This window comes from Culex quinquefasciatus, chromosome 1 (genome assembly GCF_015732765.1).
Source record: "Culex quinquefasciatus strain JHB chromosome 1, VPISU_Cqui_1.0_pri_paternal, whole genome shotgun sequence".
Classification (NCBI taxonomy): domain Eukaryota; kingdom Metazoa; phylum Arthropoda; class Insecta; order Diptera; family Culicidae; genus Culex; species Culex quinquefasciatus.
The window spans coordinates 114378686-114400619 of NC_051861.1; the positions used below are offsets into that span (position 1 = coordinate 114378686).

Consider the following 21934-nt stretch of genomic DNA (forward strand, 5'->3'; position numbering starts at 1 on the left):
TTGTGATCATTGCTGAGGTGCCGAATCACGGCCGCCGGCTGGAGAAACGTCTTGGAACACGACGGACAGGTGTACACGTACGTCGACGGCGTATGCTTCATCTCCATGTGCAGCTTGAGCGTCTGATCCGTATCGAACTGGAGATTACCTAAAAAAAACGAATATTATATTCTAGTTCAAAGAACCAAACTAGTTCGCAACTCACACTCCTGACAGGCGTGACTCCCGCTCGCTTTTCCTACACTCTCCCCGTCCCCGTCGATCGGCTGAAAGTACCGATTCGAGCGGTCACAAATTACGGGCAGCGCCGGCGCGCTCGCATTCAGCAGCACCTTTCCGTCCGGCCCGAGCACGGTTCGCTTCGTCCGATCGGACAAACTTTCCAGCTCGCCAATCTGGGCACTCATGCTGCCGGAGATGGCGCCCTGATCCTCCGTCGAGAGTCCCCGCACGGTCTGGTAGACGGCTGCGCTCGAGTTGGGCACGCGGTCCAGCTGGAGCAGGTGCTGCTGCCGGTTGAGATCATCCTGGGTGAGTTTGTGGTTGACCCGGTCGTAGTAATCGGTCAGACTCAGGTCGGCGCTAATTTTGTGCTGCTTTCGCCGCAAACGCTCGATAATACTGGACAGGTCCTTGTTAAGTATGTCCGCGTGGACCTTCTTCGCCTTCCGCTGGCTGTCCTGCTCCGCCTGCAGAATCGTCGACAGGTCCTGATCGAGGAAGCCATCGTTCTGGAAGTGAAAGTGCTGCGCCACGTTGAACAACTTCCGGCAGTAGACGCGCTTGTGGGAGATGAAGTTGGTCAGACTACGGAACAGGTTCCGGCACACGCGGCACTCGTACAGCACGTCGCACTCGCCCGCCAGCAACTTCCGGATCTCATCCGTGCCGGCTTCGTACGCTTTGTGCGCCTCCAGGAAGCCCGTGACCGCCGTCACAATCGGCTTCCTCAGCACGCTCAGGTCGATCTGCTGCTGGTGCCGGTTGGTCGTCGTCGCCTGGCTGGAACCTCCGCCCGAGGAAGACCGCGTTGCGTCATCGTCCGATTCGACCGCGATCGACTTGCGCAGCTCGTCCAGGTGGGCCGCTTTGGCGCGCATTTTGGAATGCCGGTTGTGGTGTTGAGTGAGTGGTGTGGTGTCTCTAATTGCTGGTTTTAGCAGCGTGGTTCATGGTTTGGTGCGAGGTCGTCACGTTCGGAAGCGATGACGTGATGGTTGGCGGGTTCAGCAGATCGTCATTGTTATGTTTGATTATTTTTTTTTGCTGTGGCTTTTGCGCTGGTTGGAAGATCTAAAATAGAGAAAAGGAAATAATCAAAATTAACACCAATTTTAGCAGAAGATAATATAAGGGAGCGTTCTTTTATTACGTAACGCAAAAAATCACAACACGGTCTCCGACTCCCCCCCCCCTACTGCGTTACGTAATAAAAGAACGCTCCATAAATTTAGCAACGAATCCCAATAATATTCAAAATATAGCTGTTTTTATCCTCAGGGAGCAGAGATTATAATTTTTTAAGCAAATTTACACCTTCTATTTTCTTAAATTATGAACTGTTTGAAAAGCAATGACGATGATATTTGTGAGAGTTGCTTTTTTTCTAAAAATCATAAAATCAAAGGGGGAAATTTCACTGATATTTCAAATTTGTTTTTTTCACATCAATTTTAACTCATTCAGCAATATCAGAATACACTATTTAGCTTTTAATTAATGTGTAAATCAAAGTTGTTAACCGATAAAATTATCGTCGAAAATATTACCGTCTAACGATAACGATAAAGTTAAAGTCGGGACATTTTTTTCGAAGCGAAATTTTGTTTTCATGAAATTAATTTTTTTTTTGTTAAAAAATAACATTTTCACAAATTTATGAAAATTAAATACGAGAAATACGGTATTTTGTAAAAATTTAAGTATAAAAAAACTATAACTATAATTCTCTACCAACTCACACGAAATCGGGAAAAGTTGCCCCGACCCCTCTTCGATTTGTGTGAAACTTTGTCCTTAGGGGTAACTTTTGTCGCTGATCACGAATCCGAGGTCCGTCTTTTGATACCTCGTGACCCTTCAATTTTTGAACATGCGAAAAAAAGGTGTTGTTCAATAATTTGCAGCCTGAAACGGTGATGAGATAGAAATTTGGTGTCGAAGGGACTTTTATGTAAAATTAGACGCCCGATGTGATGGCGTACTCAGAATTCCAAAAAACCTATTTTTCATTGAAAAAAAACACAATTTTTTTAAAAACTCTACCATTTTTCGTTACTCGACGTAAACTTTTTGGAACATGTCATTTTATGGGAAATTTAATGTATTTTTCAAATCTACAATGACCCAGAAGGGTCGTTTTTTCATTTAGAACACAATTTGTCATTTTTAAATTTCGTGTTTTTTTCTAACTTTGCAGGGTTATTTTTTAGAGTGTAACAATGTTCTACAAAGTTGTAGAGCAGGCAATTACAAAAATGTTGATATATAAACATTGAAGGTTTGCTTATAAACATCACAAGTTATCGTGCTTTTACGAAAAAAAAGTTTTGAAAAAGTTGGTTTTCGTTGATTATGGCCGTTCAGGGTCAACGACAGACACGGTCGACACGGATGACGCAACAAAGAGAAATTCAAAAAGTGACTTTTTCAAAACTTTTTTTTCGTAAAATCGCGATGTTTAAAAATAAAAATTTTGGTACGTTTGAAACTCATATTTCAAATTATGAAAATTTGAGTATTTTCGAAAAAATACTATATTTTGTGAAAATTTAAGTATTTTCCAAAAAAGACCCTAATGATTTGAAAATGCATAACTAATTTCGCTTCGTTTGGTACCCATATTGCAAATTTTGAAAATTTCAGTATTTTCGAAAAAATACGGTATTTTGTGAAAATTTTAGTTATCAATAAAAAAACTCCAATGAAGTGAAAAGCAAACAAAATTCTGCTTCGTTTGATACCCACATTGTAAATTTTGAAAATTTGAGTATTTTCGAGAAAAAAACGGTATTTTGTGAACAAATTTGAGTATTACATTTTCAAAAAAAATCTTAGTAAAAGCATTGAAAATTTAACATGATATTGTTTCATTCCCTAGTAACATTTTAGGTTTTAAGTAGGCCATGAAAGCCTATTTAGGTTGTATGCGGGTTTCCAGAACTTTCATAAAATCATAAAAATGTTGCTAGGGATTAAATCGATTTTAGAAAGATTTTAAAAATGAGTTATCGTCCATTATCGGCGATAAGATTATCGCCGATAGAATTATCGAAATGACGATAACGATAGATTATCGTTATCGAGCCTCGATAATTTTATCGTTAACAACCTTGGTGGAAATTTTCGAAAGTGAAGAAAGTAAGTTATTAAGAGCGAGTCCACGAGCAAAGCATACCCATCTCGCATCGACCTCTCCAATCTGCCTGAAATTTTCAGGGGTTGTTTGTACATATAAAACTAGCATCTGGTCAAAATATGAGCACTCTAGGTCAACGGGAAGTGGGGCAAATCGGGACACAAAGTTTAAAGGTTCAAAAACGTAAAAAATCTTAAAAAGACTATAACTTTGGCAAAATTCAATTAAATTTCAAAATTCAAAATGCATCTTGAAGGGCTTCAAAAATGCAACAAAATGCAGGGTAGAGCATCCCAATTGGTTAATTCTAAAGGGAGTTATTGGCATTTTAGTGAAAAAATAGCATAATTTTCAAACTGAAATAAAAAAGTGTTCCATCCAGATACCAACTCGAATCGACCTGCAGCTTGTAGGGGACATCTGGGACTACCATCTGAGACTGAGACCGCTTTGGGTAAGGCAGTTTAACATATTGAATAGACACTTTTACTTTTAGTTAATTTTTTGGTAGTAATTTTTTGCTCGGAGGACCTCTTAGATCCCATTTTATGGTGATAATTTTATCATATTCGTGTTCCTGAGACAATTTCACAATAGAAACATATATAAAAATGTATATTATCATCCATTTTAACCCTTTAAAAAATGAAAGATAAAAAAAATTAAGAAGCTGCTTTTTTTCTGGTGTCATCTAGTATCCTTGGAAACGAACCTGATTTTCAATAAATGTGAATCAAAGTTTTTTTTAACTTTCATTTTTTAAAGGGCTAAAATGGATGATAATATACATTTTTATATATGTTTCTATTGTGAAATTGTCTCAGGAACACGAATATGATAAAATTATCACCATAAAATGGGATCTAAGAGGTCCTCCGAGCAAAAAATTACTACCAAAAAATTAACTAAAAGTAAAAGTGTCTATTCAATATGTTAAACTGCCTTACCCAAAGCGGTCTCAGTCTCAGATGGTAGTCCCAGATGTCCCCTAGCTGCAGGTCGATTCGAGTTGGTATCTGGATGGAACACTTTTTATTTCAGTTTGAAAATTATGCTATTTTTTCACTAAAATGCCAATAACTCCCTTTAGAATTAACCAATTGGGATGCTCTACCCTGCATTTTGTTGCATTTTGAAGCCCTTCAAGATGCATTTTGAATTTTGAAATTTAATTGAATTTTGCCAAAGTTATAGTCTTTTAAGATTTTTACGTTTTTGAACCTTTAAACTTTGTGTCCTGATTTGCCCCACTTCCCGTTGACCTAGAGTGCTCATATTTTGACCAGATGCTAGTTTTATATGTACAAACAACCCCTGAAAATTTCAGGCAGATTGGTGAGGTCCAAACGACGTCCCATACAAAGGGGTATGCCCTGTTCGTGGACTCGCTCTTAAATAAGTTTTTGAATATTTTGAAGAAATTTATACATTTTAGAAAAGATTTCGTACAACAATCACTAAGAGCTAAAAAAAATATAAGATTACTTTTCAAAACAACCAATGAGCTTTCCTATGTACATAGGACCTTAAGAAAAAGTAAGCGAGAATTAGTCAGGGTGACCACTCAAATCCCATTTTGAAATTCCCTACCTTTTCCCGACTTTTCCAGAATCTCAAATAATAGGCATTTCCTATCTGAAGAATGATTTCAAACAAAAACTCCGTTTTAAAAACTCAATATAAACCATCAATAAAATCTTAATGAATTCAAAGAAAATAAAACTATTGACAATTTAGCATAGCATAGCATTGGTGTCTACCCGTAGCTGCTACTTCGTTATTGATCAGGACCCTCAAACATTGCTCCGTGGACCACAGATGAAAAGTACCAATCATCACCACTTCGCAATTTCCAAAGGTCCCTATCGTGCTGATCAATACCGACGCCGGCCACGACGAGGTAAGATACGGGGAAGTGGATGGGAATGTTAGCCGATACTTGAGTGATGGGACCGCTAAATCAGCTGCGTCACCGACAAAGTATCACATGAGTTTTGAGGGGTTAGTAAGATGGGTATGAGGTCAGGATTCACTGTGGTAGGTGATGCGACCATAAGCAATTTGTTTATCGGTTGAAATTTTAAAAATCTTAGGCAGCCGGCTGCGGAAAGATACCTGTCTAGGGATTTAAATATAGTATTAATTCGACCGCGATTCTCCAGAAATTCTCCGTAGGCGTGCCTTCCGATCAACGGTGATGTAGGAAGGGCTTCATTCATTAAAATGATTTTATATCATAAGCCTTAAAACATATTCGTCGACGTGCCTTCCGATCCTCGATGATATGGAAAGGACTTAATCCAGCAATACGACTTGCTTGTCTCAAAAAAAAATCGGATCGTTTTTTATCGAAAACTATATACAGAGAACAAAAAAAACTAATCGGCCAACGAACGCGCGAACAAAACAAAATTAAAAAGAAGAAGAAGCAAACCAATCACCCATGCTCTCGAACAGCGAAACAAAAGAGACGGAAAATAACTCGAAAAAAACAGGACTGCGCGTCCCCACAGCCACCGCACTACTCAATCTACTCCTCGCAGCACACAATACACGACAAAAATGCGAAACAAAAGGCACACAAAAGAAATCAATTTTCACTCCGAATACTTTTACGACCACGCGCTCCCTTTGTCAATTATGCACTCAAATAAAACTATTGACAATTTAACAACAAATTCCTCACAAAAAACTTTAAAAACAATTAGTCTTTGAAAAATATCCGAAAACATAATAATATTTGTAATTTCAATGCTTATTTTTAAAATTGGCAAAAGTATAGTTTTAGATACTTCGTTTCAACTGGAAAAGACAAAAAGTTAAAGATAACTAAATTTAAAATTTTATTCTTAATGTTAAAATATGATTGCTGTTAATATTCTTTTAAATAATTGTGAGAATATCTAGGAATTCGTAATAAAATAATTATGAAGATTCCTTTTTAATTGTGTAAGTATTGATATAAAACTTTAGAATTAATGTTGATTTATTAAGTTGTCAGAATTTAACTGCTTTAATTTTTTTTTTCAATTAAAAAAACAGTTTGATGAGATTTTATGTTTTACCACTTATTTTATGTGAAATGTTTGAAAGAAAACAATCTTTTGCAATAACTTAACCCAAAATTTGTTGTATTTTCGATATTTAAGTTTTCTGATAGCTGAAAATCAAGCTTTATCTAAAATAATTTACCCACACTCACGAAAAATTCAAGGGATTCATTTGGAAAAAAATGACATGACTTGATGAATTTAGTTCAACAATTAGACATATTTACCACAAAAAAAAATAAATATTGCCAAACTTAAATTGGAATCTTTTATCAAATAATCAATCAATGTGATAAAACGAAACAAAATCATACGTTAAATCGTTAAACAAGGTATTAAATCGCTAAAATTAGGCTCAATTTTTATATAAATTTTTTCATTAACTTTATTGTTGTATTAAGTAAGAGTAATAACAAGAGGTAATGTTTGATAAACACAAATAAATAAAAACATTTGATTCATAAAAAAAGTATTATACAATTCTGTGTCAAATACATCCATGGTTTATTAGTATTTTTAACGTCTTAACATTCCAAAGCCCAAGGCTCCAAAAAAGTTGGAACGGTAACTTCAACTCAATGGTTCTCGGGCATAACTCAACCAATCAAGATGATTCTTCTTTTCAGTGATTTGTTAGGATGTCTAGATGATTCTAGACCTTTGCAGAACTTAATTTGATCAAATCTGAATTTTTGCGATCAAAACCATCGTTCCAACTTTTTTTTTTCGCTTGTAAAAAAAAAAATCGCCAAAAATTCCGCGGAGGCAGTCGTTTAAAAAAAGTTGGAACGATGTTCTCGGTCGCAGAAATTACAGATTTGTTCAAATCAAGTTCTGCAAAATTTTAGGATCATCTAGACATTCTTACAAATCACTGGGAACAAGAATCGTCCCGATTGGTTGAGTTATGCCCGAGAACGGGCGTGTTGAAGTTATCGTTTCAACTTTTTTGGGAGGCTTGGGCGTCCGTGTAAGTTGGACATGCGTTGGGCGTTCCAGTGTTAAAAAACCTTTTAATTCTCAAATAGATTGAAATAGTGAAAGAAATCTTAAATCCAAAGTAAGTTATTAAAGAAGAATTTAGTGAATTTGATTTGAAAATTGTTTCAAATATTACAAAATTATTCAAGATTTAAAGAAAAAATCAAGCAGGTATCCTTGGGATTCCCGACTTTCCCCGACTTTATGACAAAAAATCACAAATTCCCGACATTTTCCCGATTTCCCGACTTGAGTGGCCACCGTGATTAGTGAGTGGTACATTAAAACAAATATACAGTCCAGACTCGATTATCCGAAGCCTTGATTATCCAAAGTTTCAATTATCCGATGTTCGATTGTCCGAAGGTTTTTAATGGACTTCGGATAATCGAACCAGGATCAAACAAATTTTTTTTTTCTTACTTTTAACATCAAATTTGTGTTCTGCGACCCCATTTTAGTCAAATTTAAATGATTGATTGCTTGTAAAATGTTTTTTTTAAATAATTTTATCATGGCCATTTTGGCCGCCATCTTGGATTTAAAAATTCTAAATCACATTAGAGTAGTTTGAGTGTCATACGAAAGCTCAGCAATCAAAAAAAGATGTGATTCGATTATCCGAAGTAAAATTTTGCCCAGGCCCAGGGAAAATCGAGTCTGGACTGTATTTAAAAAAGCACATTCCAAAAAAGAGCAAACAATGCAATCTTAATCCAATTCAAACAACCAGAACCTAGATTAACCCAACCCAACTTTTCTTGTAAAACAGCACTCCCCCAAATGGTCTATCTCCAATCTAATCTAACTTTGTGTTTGCGGCATTCCATTCAACGGTAGCTCTTGCCCACTTCTTATTTAGCCGATCATATCTCTGAACGCTTTCCGTTTCAAATGCAACACACAGTTTCCTTTTGCTTGTTTTGAAACCAGGCAAATCTATTTCTGGGTCTGCTCTGGGTTTGTCTCTTCTCTCTCTGTCCTGTCTTCCGGTTCCCGGTTGCCTCCTTAATGTCTTCGTCGACTGACCTTGGCCACTTCCCCCCCGGGAGGGCACCATCACCACTTCCCGAATCAATAAATCCTATTTTTGGTGCCACAATGTGTGCCAATTTTGTATCCTTTTTGGATCCCTTTGGAATGCCTCTTTCTGTCCAGCATAATTGAGTCCGATCCAGGTCATTTGACCTGCAGAGCGAATTAGTGAATTATGCATGCTGTTTGGTTGTCACCCTGAACAAAAGGGTCATCAAGCTAATTGCTGTCCTTTTCCAGTGATCCTCAAACTTTCTTGACTTGTTTCAAAAACAAAAAACGTCACTTAATTTCGAGCAAATACCATTATATTTTCTTCCTTTTAAACTGTGCTAACCCCTCGTTTGAGCACTTGTTTGCCACAGTACTGATTGCGGTCGATTCTAGAGAAGAAAAACAAAAACTGCTCACGAACCAATTAGCACATCGAAACTATAAATAGCACACCAGAAGAAATACATCGAACTCATCGATAGTGTGCAAAAAAAAACTGCTCGAAATTTGCAAACTCAGCCAAAGTTCCCTCAACTCACTTCCAGAACTCCACGGGCATGACTCATCAAATTTCCAGCTCAACAAATCAAGCAACAAGTGTTGAGCGCTCCGTTGAGACTTGAGTCTTGACGTGGCCCTCGTCTCCAACTTCAATGTCACGCGTTAGCAGCTCTTTAGTGTATAGCGCGATGTTCTGAGCCAAGCTGAACCAGCTACCATCCACTTGTAGCGGGGTGCTGTTATGCAATTCGACTGCAACCTGGAAAATTTAATTAATCCACCGCGCTGCGCTCTTCGCGTCGTCGTCTTCCTTTTAATTTCCGACGAATTAGTGCACCCATTAGGGGAATTTACACGATTAATTAAACCCAACTACAGTGCACGGAATAAATTCCTTCGTAGATCTTAAATTCATGAACACAATTCACGATTTCGGGAATTGTTTTTTTTCTGTGTGTTCCAGCGTAGCGGGGTCACCCACAGACAAGCAGACGCGGTGCTCTTTTCAAATCCATCAATCAACAATTTAAGCGTTCGATTTGAATGCTCAGAAATTCACCACGGCAAATTTAAATTCACCACAGCCCAAGTTTGACAGTTGTTTGAACCGACACAACTTATGGTACATTCGTTTGAGAGCCAGAGTTCCGGATATCTCTTCAAACGAACGTACCATTAGCTTTCTGAGAGGAGTCCACATTCACAACTATAGAGGGATCGAGTGAGAGGAGCAATCGAAGAAAATGGTTAACGACTTACGTCTGTTTGTCTGTGTATTGCAGTTGACGCAGACATTTAAAATTGCAAGATGACATTTTATCGAAGCGTTCTCGGATTTCTCGGAAACTATTACAGTCCAGACTCGATTACCCGAAGGCCTTGGCAAAATTTCACTTCGATAGTCAAAACTTCAGATAAGCGAATCACGAAAAACAAATCGTTTCCTTATTTTTGATTGTTGAGCTTAAGTATGATATCAGGGTGGCCACTCAAGTCGGGAAATCGGGAAAGTCGGGAAATCGCCAAAATCCGCAAAAAATCGAAAAAAGTCGGGAATTTGTGATTTTGTCAAAAAGTCGGTAATCCTAATCATACTCTTTTGAAAATTATTTTCTAAATCTTGAAAATTATTTTAATATTTTATGCAATTTTCAATTTAAATTCACTTCATTCTTCCTTAGAAACTTACATTAAATTTAAGGTTCCTTCCACTATTTGAATCTATTTGAGAATGAAGCGGTTATTTAAGACATTAAGAATCCTAGTTAATATTATTCAGCAAAAGATTTTCATTATTTTTGTACATCAAACAAGAGATAACATCTGTCTTAAAACAAATGTAATGAAAAACTAATATAAAAAAGAGCCCTATTTTAACTATTATGACCAGCGTAAAGTTATGATCTCGGAAATACAAATAATTCCCTTGAACTTTCTGTGAGTATGGTTCCTATAGAAATAGCTTGATTTTAGTTATCGGAAATATCAAATGAAATCCAATCGTTGTACGTTCTGAAAAAAAAATGGAAAAAAGCTGTATCCATTTTGAAAAAAAAAATAAAAAATATTGAAATTGCAAAAAAATCAAGTATTTTTTATTGAAGTAAATGCAAATATGTTTGAAGAATTTGTTTCTTTAAAAATTTCGCATAAAACAAGTGATAAAACAAATAGAATTTTTAATTGAAAAAAAAACCGTTTAATACTGACAACTATTTAAATCGCAACATTGATTAAAAAATCCAACATAAAAATTTAAAAAATTAAAAACGGAACTTTGTGAAATCATTTTTGACGAATTGAACAAAGAGCAATTCTCTACCAAAATCGGAAATGGATTTTATTTGTATTTTTTGATTTGGCTCAAACTTTGCGGGGGTCTACCCTATGAACAAATAAACTATTTTGTGTGATTGGTACATCCATACAAGTCTCCATACAATTTTGGCTGCTGTCCATACAAAAATGGTATGTAAATATTCAAACAGCTGTAACTTTTGAGTGAGTTGTAGGTATTGTTGAGGACTTTTGAGAAAAAATAGGTACACGAAACACAAAATTAGCAGATTTTTTATCAACTTTTTTTTTCACTAAAACTCAATTTTCAAAAATACGTATTTTTTGATTTTCGAGATTTTTTGATGTGTTTCAGGGGACAAAAATCCGCAACTTTTGAGCCATAGGGAAACATGGTCAAAAATCTGCCGCCGAGTTATGAATTTTTGAAAAAAATAGTGATTTGTGGAAAAAATTGAAGTTTCATGCAAAAACAAGTTTGACATTACTTTTTAATACAAAATTGAATTTGAAATCGAAAAGTACTTTACAGATTTTTTGATAAAGGGCTCCATTTTCAAGATATAGCCACCGAAAGTTTGATTTTAGCGCAATATTTTTGCAGTTTTTCAATTTTTTAAAATAATGACCATGAGTGACCGTTTCTTAAAAATATTTTTTTGAGAAGTTCAGAAAATTTGCTATAAAATTGTCTAAGAGACATTGAAGATTAGACATCTGGTTGCTGAGATACAGTGGCTTTAAAGAAAATTTTTCTAATGACCATATCTCAGCAAATAATGGTCCGATTTTCAATTTTAATATATGAAAAATTCGTGAAATTTTCAGATCTTTTAGAAAAAAATATTTTGAAATTTTTTAAATCAAGACTAGCATTTTAAATGGGCGTAATATTCAATGTTTGGTCCTTTTAAAATGTTTGTATTGATTTAAAAAAATTCAAAATATTTTTTTCGAAAAGATTGGAAAATTTCACGAATGTTTCATGTATTAACATTGATAATTATCAACCCAGGCCGTGTTACGTTCCATACAAAAAATTTAAAATTTGTATGGAAATTTTGTTACGAAGGGGGGGGGGGGGTGTCTAAAAATCCGATTTTTTGCATTACATAATGACAGAACGCTCCCTAATCGAAACTTTGGATAATCGAGGCTTCGGATAACACTGATCTACAAAAGCTGAGAAAAATAACTGCGAAGTCTCAACTCGAGGGCAGGATAAAGTTTGGGGTCCCTTAGAAACACGTACACTTTGAATTTTTCAAAAAATATTTAGACAGGGCTGAATGGTTTTTCTCCAAAGTTTGTATGGAGAATTAGGGCAGTTCGTCGCTGTTGCATACAAGCAAAAATTGCATGCAATATGTGGGAGTAGCGAACAGCACTAATTCTCCATACAAACTTTGGAGAAAAACCATTCGGCCCTTCCGGGCAGGCGGTAATAACAAAATTCATGCCATTTCAATAACAAATACGGTTAAAATAACAGAAAATGTTATGGAATCTTTTTGAAAAATCCATGTTTGAATAAGAGTTTAATAACAGTTTATGTTATCATGACAAAATTTGTTATTGGTCAGATATTGGTTGGAAGCCAAAAAAAACTTGGGAATAACATTTTTTGTTATTGAAGAATAACTCCAACTGTTATTAGGATAGGATTATGAAGAAGTTAAAATAACAACAACAAAATAACAAAGATTTGTTCGAAAAATAACTAAAAATGTTATTAGTCTGTTATAACAATAACAATCCAATAACAAAAAAATCATAACGACAAATAACAAATCCTGTTATAAATAACATGAAATGTTATTGGCCTAGTATTTTCAAATATCACAAAATGTAATTTCCAAGTTATTTCCATCTGCTCGGGCTGTCTAACTATTTTTGAAAAAATTAAAGTGGGGACCCCAAAGTTTATGCTGCCCCTCGAGTTGAGTCTGCGCAGAAATTTTTTGCCTATTTTTGTCGGTCAGTGTTATTAACTTGGGTCTTCAAAACGTAACAAAGTTAACTGAATATATACAGATAACTTTGTCTGCCAACATTTTACCTTAGCGTGCTTTTTTATCTATTCATATATATCATTTATTTTTTCCCTAACGTGATAGAAATCGCCCTCAAGCGATCGATTGCATCAGAAAAAGTGCATTAAATTTTTCGAAGGAACAAAACCCTCCTCTTTGTAGTGTAGTGTAGTGCTTCGTTTTACTTCATGAACTTTGACATATTTTCTGGCACCGCATTGTACGCATGCACGTCCGTCCCGCAGACTGGTTGGTTGTTCCTTTGGGCTGCTCCTTTTTCTTTATGGTTTCGTTCGTTCGTAAAACCGGGACACGTTTTCCAATGAATAAAGGCAGCATAATAGCCTCCCCTCGGTGGATTAAACTCAATCTTGTCACACTCGGCTTCCCGATTGAGAGGTTGTAAATTGTGTTTTAATTTGTGTTTTAAAGATATGTTTGAAACCAAACTGTTTTAATTTTTTTGAAAATTGTGTGATTTTTTTTAATTTATTGGAAAACGTTTACCGTTGGAGGTCGTTAATTCAGCTCTATTGTGAAAAGGTCGTCACAAAACACCGCCCAACTTGGTAATATCTCCTGGTTTGGGCTGCTTCTGGCTGCCTGCCGTAACGAGAAGGAATTGCTGATGCTGGCTTGTCGTTTTCCAGATGAATGAGCCTTTTGGCCCCGGCTTGAATTACATCGTCGCAAACCATTCAGGGCACAAGTTCTGCTGTTCTGCTCCCCCCACACACACATAGGTTCTGCCCTTAAGCAAAGACAGCGAGGAGAGCTTTGCCGAACGAAAATTGGCTTCTTATTCAACAGATTCTTTATCGTTTTTGTATTTTGTGGACGAAGAATGTTGGGGTTGGATTCAGTGAGTGTATTTTTGGTAGTGAAGAATTTGGGGAATAATGGTTTTCGGTAATATTATTTAAAATTAAGCTTTTTTTTCATTTCTCTACCAAATCTACTGCATATAAAAAAAATACTCGACACTTCTTCGAAAACTGTAAAACATTGCAAAATGCAAACTTGCATTAATAAGCTGTTTTTGAAGGAGTGGTTTACTTATTAATTTGCCACAAACAGAACACTCTTCTAAAATTTTTTGTTTTAGTTTTAAAGTAATCAATGCATTGTCTTGAAAATTGTTCAAATATCTCCTTTTTAAAAAATGTTTCCGGTACAGTCCAGACAAGATTTTCCGAATTCCTTGGAATTATTTTTTTTTTTCGATGTCTTATTTTTGATCGTCGAGCATAAGTTTGAGCTCTAAACTACTATAAAAAGATTTAGAAATTTTACATTCTAGTGTAATCTAAGTGTAATCTATTGGGCAATCAACCAGTTAACCCTCTACAACCCAACCCCGCCTCTAGACGGGCTTCGATCTGAAAATTCGCTAAATATTTATTTTGAACCAATATCTTATAAAAAGCACTTGAAAGAAGAAGTATTAAAATTTTAGAAAATTTTAGGGTCGGAAGTTTGACTTTTTTTATGCGACTTTGACAATATTTTTAATAATGTAATTTTTCGGGGGTCAACTCCTTTGTTTTTCAATAACATTTCCTATTTTAATTTTTTGTTATGTCCCAGACTAAGCATCTACACATTGTTTTAACAATTTAAGTGACAATGGAATCGTTTTATAGCAGAAAATGTGACAATCAAGCAACAAAATTAAAAAGTAACTGTAAAATAAGGAAAACTAGATAGGCAAAAGAAATAATAGGAGAAGGTAAGAACAAACATAAACTAAACAAGATAAATAAAACAAATAAAAAATATATTGAAATGTCAAAATTAAGAACATTTTAAAAACAAAATGAAAACAATTTTAAGCAATTAAAACAACTGAAAACATTTTAATTTTTTTTTTGTAAATTTTAACAATTTTAAACAATTGAAGGCTTTTAAACAATTTATGTAAATTTTGGAAAAATAAACAAATTTAAACTATTTTATACATTTTTGAACAATTTTAAACAATTTAAAACTTATTTTAACATATTTAAACAATTTGGAAATTTTGAAACAAATATAACCTACATATATTTTTGAAAAAAAAATCTAACATTTTGAAACTATTTTTAACATTTTTCAACTATTTTGAGCAATTTTGAACAATTTGAAACGATTGGAAACAATTTTGAACATTTAAAAAAAAAAATTAGAAAATTAGTTCGACTTCTAACATATTTTTCAAGTTTTCATTTTATTTTGCCTTCCTCACTGAGGTAAGGCTATAATCCTGCTCTAAAAATGAACTTTTTATTAAGAGCTCAGAGACACACCTTTATGTATACTTATCGACTCAGAATCGAAAACTGAACAAATGTCTGTGTGTGTGTATGTGTGTGTGTGTGTGTATGTGTGTGTGTGTGTATGTATGTATGTGTTCAAAATTCTTGCCAAGTTTTCTCAGCACTGGCTGGACCGATTTTGATCAAACCAGTTTCATTCGACTTGGTTTAGGGTCCCATACATCGCTATTGAATTGTTTGAAGTTTCGATAAGTAGTTCAAAAGTTATGTATAAAAATGTGTTTTCACATATATCCGGATCTCAATTATATGCATGTAAACGATGTCCGGTTCCATCATCCGACCCATAGTTGGTTAGGTAATCAAGAGACCTTTCCAACGAATCCTCAACATTGAAGATCTGACAACCCTGTCTCGAGTTATGGCCACTTAAGTGATATTTATGTACTTTTTGAAGCCGGATCTCATTTATATGCATGTAAACGATGGCCAGTTCCATTATCCGACCCATCGTTAGTTAGGTAATCAAGAGACCTTTCCAAAGAGTCCAGATCATTCAAGATCTGGCAACCCTGTCTCGAGTTATGACCACTTAAGTAATATGTATGTACTTTTTGAAGCCGGATCTCACTTAAATGTATGTAAACGATGACCGGTTCCATCACCCCACCCATTGTTGGTTAGGTGATCGAAAAATCTTTCCAAAGAGTCCTGAACGTTCAAGATCTGGCAACCCTGTCTCGAGTTATGACCACTTAAGTGCTATTTATGTACTTATTTTTCTGGATCTAAAAAAATAGCTGAAATATGTGTCCAAACCACTCATATTACCCATTGATGAAAAAAGTGAGGAAGGCATCAACCACATAGGTGGATTTAGTTAGTTTTTAAAAACAACTTTTACTTGTTTTTCGTAATATTTTTGTGAGTTTTTCCATTCTTTCAAACATGAGCAGTTCTTTGAAAACAAAAGTTTGGCTTCCCGGGCAGACGGTAATAACAAAATTCATGCCATTTCAATAACAAATTCTGTTAAAATAACAAAAAATGTTATGGATTCTTCTTGAAAAATTCATTTTTGCATAAGAGTTCAATAACAGTTTATGTTATCATAACAAAATTTGGTATTGGTCTGATATTGATTGAAAGCAAACACAACTTGGGAATAACATTTTTTGTTATGGAAGAATAACTCCAAATGTTATTGGGATGATCGGATTAGTTGTTAAAATAACAAAAAATAATAACAAAGATTTGTTCGAAGAATAACTAAAAATGTTATAAGTCTGTTATTGTAATAACAGTCCAATAACAAAAAAATCATAACGGCGAATAACAAAATTTGTTATAAATAACATAAAATGTTATTGGCCTAGTATTTTCAAATATCAAAAAATGTTATTCCAAAGTTATTACCGTCTGATCGGGTTCTTAAATATTGTGGAAATTTAATTTTATTTTTAAAAACAATCAATTCTTGATTGTCAAAATATTTTTGTGAGTTTTTCTATTCCAAAAAGCTGTTCTTCCAAAAAAAGTTCGACTCTTAAATGTTTTATGTTCATTTTTATTTAAAAAAACAACCTTTTCTTGACTTTCATAATATTTTTGTGAGTTTTTACATTTTTTCAAATATGAGCAGTTCTTAAAAAAAGCTTGAATTAAAAAATATTTTCGAAGTTTTTATTATATTTAAATAAATCCATTCTTGACTGTCGTAATGATTTTGTGAATTTTTCCATTCTTTCAAAAATTAATGATTCTTTTAAAAAAATACTATTTTTAAATTTTTTTGTAAGTTTTAATTTTATTTATTAAAAATTGATGGAATATTTTATAGACTTTTACATTCTTTCAAATTTAAATACTTTCGAAAAATGAAAAAGTCTTAATTCTTAAATCTAGATTCAATTTTCAAAAGGTCAAATCTACATAGGAAACCCATGACGGAGAGGTTGTTTTGAAAATTTAATCTAGAAGTATTGTTGCAAGTTTTCAATCATTTCTCAATCTATCTTTAATTTTTTCTAAGAAAATCCCCCCCGTCCTTTCAAAAAGTCTCCAACAATCCGGGGGTAAGTTTTTATTCAGAGTATGTACATCTAAATTTTTAAGAATGTAGAAATAAAATTAAAGAAAAATGTTAAAATCACCTTTTCACAGCTATTTTTCAATATTTGTGTATCTAGGCTCACATCAATAGTTTCGGCCTTTTGTCCATTCGACGTTTTGTCCATTCGACCTTTTGGCATTCGACGAATTTCGAAAAAAAATGGGCATTAGAGGGTTAAATTTGACTAAAACGGGGTCGCAGAACTCGAACTTGATGTTAAAAGTAAGAAAATTAACGAAAAATGTATTCATGATTCGCTTATCCGAAAACCAGAACCTTCGGAAAATCGATCTTCAGGTAATCGAATCTGAATTGTAGATTGTTCAACGCAGGGTAAACCTGTTTTTCCACTTTGATCAAATGGGATACTTTTAAGCTTAAAAAAAGTATTTGGAAAACTTAAACGCAAAGGACGTTATTAAATTTTCAGCAATTCTTAAATATTGAGAACAGGATAACTGTAATGCTATAGCATACATATACATATTTTGTAATACTTCTTCAATATTTTGAAAAATTAGTTTTGTATCTTCATATTTCTGTTGCCTTCTCCTCGACCTTGATCAGGACTTGATAAAACATGAATTTAAAAATTTCACACAGTTTACTGCCCATGTTCGCATAAATGTCCCATATGCATTTTCATCGTTTTGCCTTCCTCACTGAGGTAAGGCTATAATCCTGCTCTAAAAATGAACTTTTTATTAAAAGCTCGAAGACCCACCTTCATATATACATATCGACTCAGAATCGAAAACTGAACAAATGTCTGTGTGTATGTGTGTGTGTATGTGTGTGTGTATGTGTGTATGTGTTCAAAAATCTTGCCAAGTTTTCTCAGCACTGGCTGAACCGATTTTGATCGAACCAGTTGCATTCGACTTGGTTTAGGGTCCCATACATCGCTATTGAATTGTTTGAAGTTTCAATAAGTAGTTCAAAAGTTATGTATAAAAATGTGTTTTCACATATATCCGGATCTCAATTATATGCATGTAAACGATGTCCGGATCCATCATCCAACCCATCGTTGGTTAGGTAATCAAGGGACCTTTCCAACCAGTCCACAATATCGAAGATCTGGTAACCCTGTCTCGAGTTATGACCACTTAAGTGATATTTATGTACTTTTTTGAAGCCGGATCTCCCTTAAATGCATGTAAACGATGTCCGGATCCATCATCCGACCCATCGTTGGTTAGGTAATCAAGAGACCTTTCCAACGAGTCCACGATATTGAAGATCTGGCAACCCTGTCTCGAGTTATGACCACTTATGTGATATTTATGTACTTTTTTGAAGCCGGATCTCACTTAAATGTATGTAAACGATGTCCGGAACCATCATCCGACCCATCGTTGGTTAGGTAATCAAGAGACCTTTCCAACCAGTCCACAACATCGAAGATCTGGTAACCCTGTCTCGAGTTATGGCCACTTAAGTGATATGTATGTACTTTTTTGAAGCCGGATCTCACTTAAATGTATGTAAACGATGTCCGGATCCATCATCCAACCCATCGTTGGTTAGGTAATCAAGAGACCTTTCCAACGAGTCCATAATATTGAAGATCTGGCAACCCTGTCTCGAGTTATGACCACTTACAGTATGTAAAAAAAGTATTTACACCCCTTGGGCACTATGCACATATTGTGATGAAACATCTAAACAATTTAATGTTGACAGAAACCTAGTACTACGTTTTGTTCAGAAACTCATGCCAGACCTTTTGCTACAAAAAACTCATGAAAAGATGATTTCTATAAAAAGTTATATAACAAATACTATTACGAAACTAAAAAAGGTGCAAAAAAAGTTTGTACACCTTTCGAAAAATTAACATAAATAATGTTATTTGTTGACAAATCACCATAAATCCAGTCTCCCAACTTCAAATAGGCATCCTTGACTGATTGAAAAAATAATTTGGATTGAATATAAAGTTTACTAACTACTTAGTATAAAAGTTTATATAACTCTGGAAATTCTATATAAAACTTATCTAAACTTAATTTTGCAAACTTTTAATTCAACTAAATGTTAATATATTACCATAGAATTGCTAAATAAACATTTTGGAGTGGGTATAACACCGTTTTGGGGGTATTTGTATCGATAGAATAGATTTTTCGTTGGAATTTCGTACCAACCCGGAATTACGTCGTCGGAAAATCCGCCGGCATCCGAACCGGTCCACAATTCTTAAGTCAACCTATGTGGCATCGGAAAGGGCATAAAATTTCCGATCTTTTGATCCCCATACATCTAGGTTTTCTATAAAACCCACGTTGTTAAATACCGGGGCAAAAAGTAAGTTTGATCCACGAGAACAAAAATTACGAAATTCCATACATTTTTGGCAGATTGCTCAAACAAAACCATAACAACGTTTTTACCTAGGTATTTAAAATCGTGGGTTTTATAGAAAACCTAGATGTATGGGTATCAAAAGATCGGAAATGTTATGCCCTTTCCGATGCCACATAGGTTGACTTAAGAATTGTGGACCGGTTCGGATGCCGGCGGATTTTCCGACGACGTAATTCCGGGTTGGTACGAAATTCCAACGAAAAATCAATTCTATACATGTGTTTATTTAGCAATTCTATGGTAATATATTGACATTTAGTTGAATTAAAAGTTTGCAAAATTAAGTTTAGATAAGTTTTATATAGAATTTCCAGAGTTATATAAACTTTTATACTAAGTAGTTAGTAAACTTTATATTCAATCCAAATTATTTTTCAATCAGTCAAGGATGCCTATTTGAAGTTGGGAGACTGGATTTATGGTGATTTGTCAACAAATAACATTATTTATGTTAATTTTTCGAAAGGTGTACAAACTTTTTTGCACCTTTTTAGTTTCGTAATAGTATTTGTTATATAACTTTTATAGAAATCATCTTTTCATGAGTTTTTTGTAGCAAAATGTCTGGCATGAGTTTCTGAACAAAACGTAGTACTAGGTTTCTGTCAACATTAAATTGTTTAGATGTTTCATCACAATATGTGCATAGTGCCCAAGGGGTGTAAATACTTTTTTTACATACTGTATGTGATATTTATGTACTTTTTTGAAGCCGGATCTCACTTAAATGCATGTAAACGATGTCCGGATCCATCTTCCAACCCATCGTTGGTTAGGTAATCAAGAGACTTTTTCAACGAGTCCACAACATCGAAGATCTGGCAACCCTGTCTCGAGTTATGACCACTTAAGTGATATTTTTGTACTTTTTTGAAGCCGGATCTCACTTAAATGTATGTAAACGATGTCCGGATCCATCATCCGACCCATCGTTGGTTAGGTAATCAAGATATCTTTCCAATGAGTCCACAACATCGAAGATCTGGCAACCCTGTCTCGATGACAACTTAAGTTATATCTGTGTACTTATTTTTCTGGACCTAAAAAAATAGCTGAAATATGTGTCCAAACCAATATTACCCATTGTTGGTATAAAATGAGGAAGGCATCAACCACATAGGTGGATTAAGTTAGTTTTTTAGTCAATGATGCAGTTTGGTTCAAAATCGTGTGCTCTTTCAGAAAAGCCTATAGCATCCAGTACTTTGTTCTAGAAATCAGGAGGAAATCCATTTTTTCACGAAAACTTAACACGTAGCTTTATGTGTGGGACAAACTTCAAATGCGTTTTTCTCAGCTTGCTGTTTTTGCATATGGGACATTTATGCGAACATGGGCAGTTTAGGTATTTTGAATTCTAAAGTGCCCTTTTAGCCCTTAATTTCCAAAGATCTTGGAATCTATCTGAATCTAACTAACTTTTTCATCTTGGAACGCGCTATTCAAGTGTCTAAAGTTCTTTGTCGTGATAGCATTTACATTGTACCTTTTTTTCGTAATTCTCCTTTTTGTTACTTTTAACATTAAATCCGTGTTTGGTGACACCAACTTAGTCAAAATTGAATGGTTGAATGCCTATTTAATTACCAAATGCATTTTCTCAACATTTCATCACGGCCATTTTGACCGCCATCTTGCATTTAAGGGTGCACAGCAGCCAAGGAAGTTGTTGTCTTCTTATTCAAAAATTGTCAAACTTAGGACCCAATCCTGCAACAATCTGATTGTAAAAATAAACAAACATTGTTTTAAATTATTTTGTAGACAGTATTTTAGGGGATGAATAAAAAAATATATCGATACTTCCCGTTGTTTTGAAGATACTAAAATGTCTGTAGCAAAAATCTTGGTGCAAAAGCTGCTTAAAGTGTACCGTTAAAAATTATAAATAACATTAGAGTTGTTCAGGGGTCATCAATTACACGTGCATACAACCTTTCAAACCGCCCAATTGATTATTGAAGGTGACTGACTATTGCGTCAGGACTAGAACTTTGCAATTTAAAATCATTCATTTATCCAATTCTGAACCTGCAAGAACAACATTGACGAAAACCACCTCGAAACGAGACACACAACTTGTTGTTTACGTCACAATCATGGCAACATTTATAACTTGTCCGCTGTAGTTTTGTATACGTCACTGCACAACACGTTTTTATCTTTGCTGTGTTGATTCTTCTTCACGATTGAACGTGATTCAGCCAGTTTCACTCAATTTCGATAAACATTTCCACTTTGTAATCACTCTTCAAATTGACTCAATCCCAACTTCATCGGTTTTCACAGAATTATTCGCACTTGCTAATCACTCTCTGGTGGGTAACTCCACACTAGTTAAGTGAGCCTCACTTTACGCGATTACTAAATCGAACTCATGTGGGTCGTCAAGGGCACAACGAAACTACCGCAGCAATCGGCAATCTTCGATCTTGGCAGCTTAACAC

At 34.8% G+C, this 21934-nt stretch overlaps 1 protein-coding gene across 2 annotated transcripts in view; it reads right to left on the bottom strand.

Annotated features, from left to right (window-relative positions):
• Positions 1 to 21934, bottom strand: part of LOC6051040 — a 64110-nt gene that overhangs the window by 19461 nt on the left and 22715 nt on the right. For both annotated transcript variants that reach the window (XM_038252451.1, XM_038252460.1), the window contains exons 2-3: positions 206 to 1293; positions 1 to 148 (exon numbers count right to left, since the gene is read on the bottom strand). In XM_038252451.1, the coding sequence (XP_038108379.1) occupies positions 1 to 148; positions 206 to 1100 (1043 nt within the window). In that variant the 5' untranslated portion in view covers positions 1101 to 1293. The remainder of the gene's footprint in view (positions 149 to 205; positions 1294 to 21934) is intronic.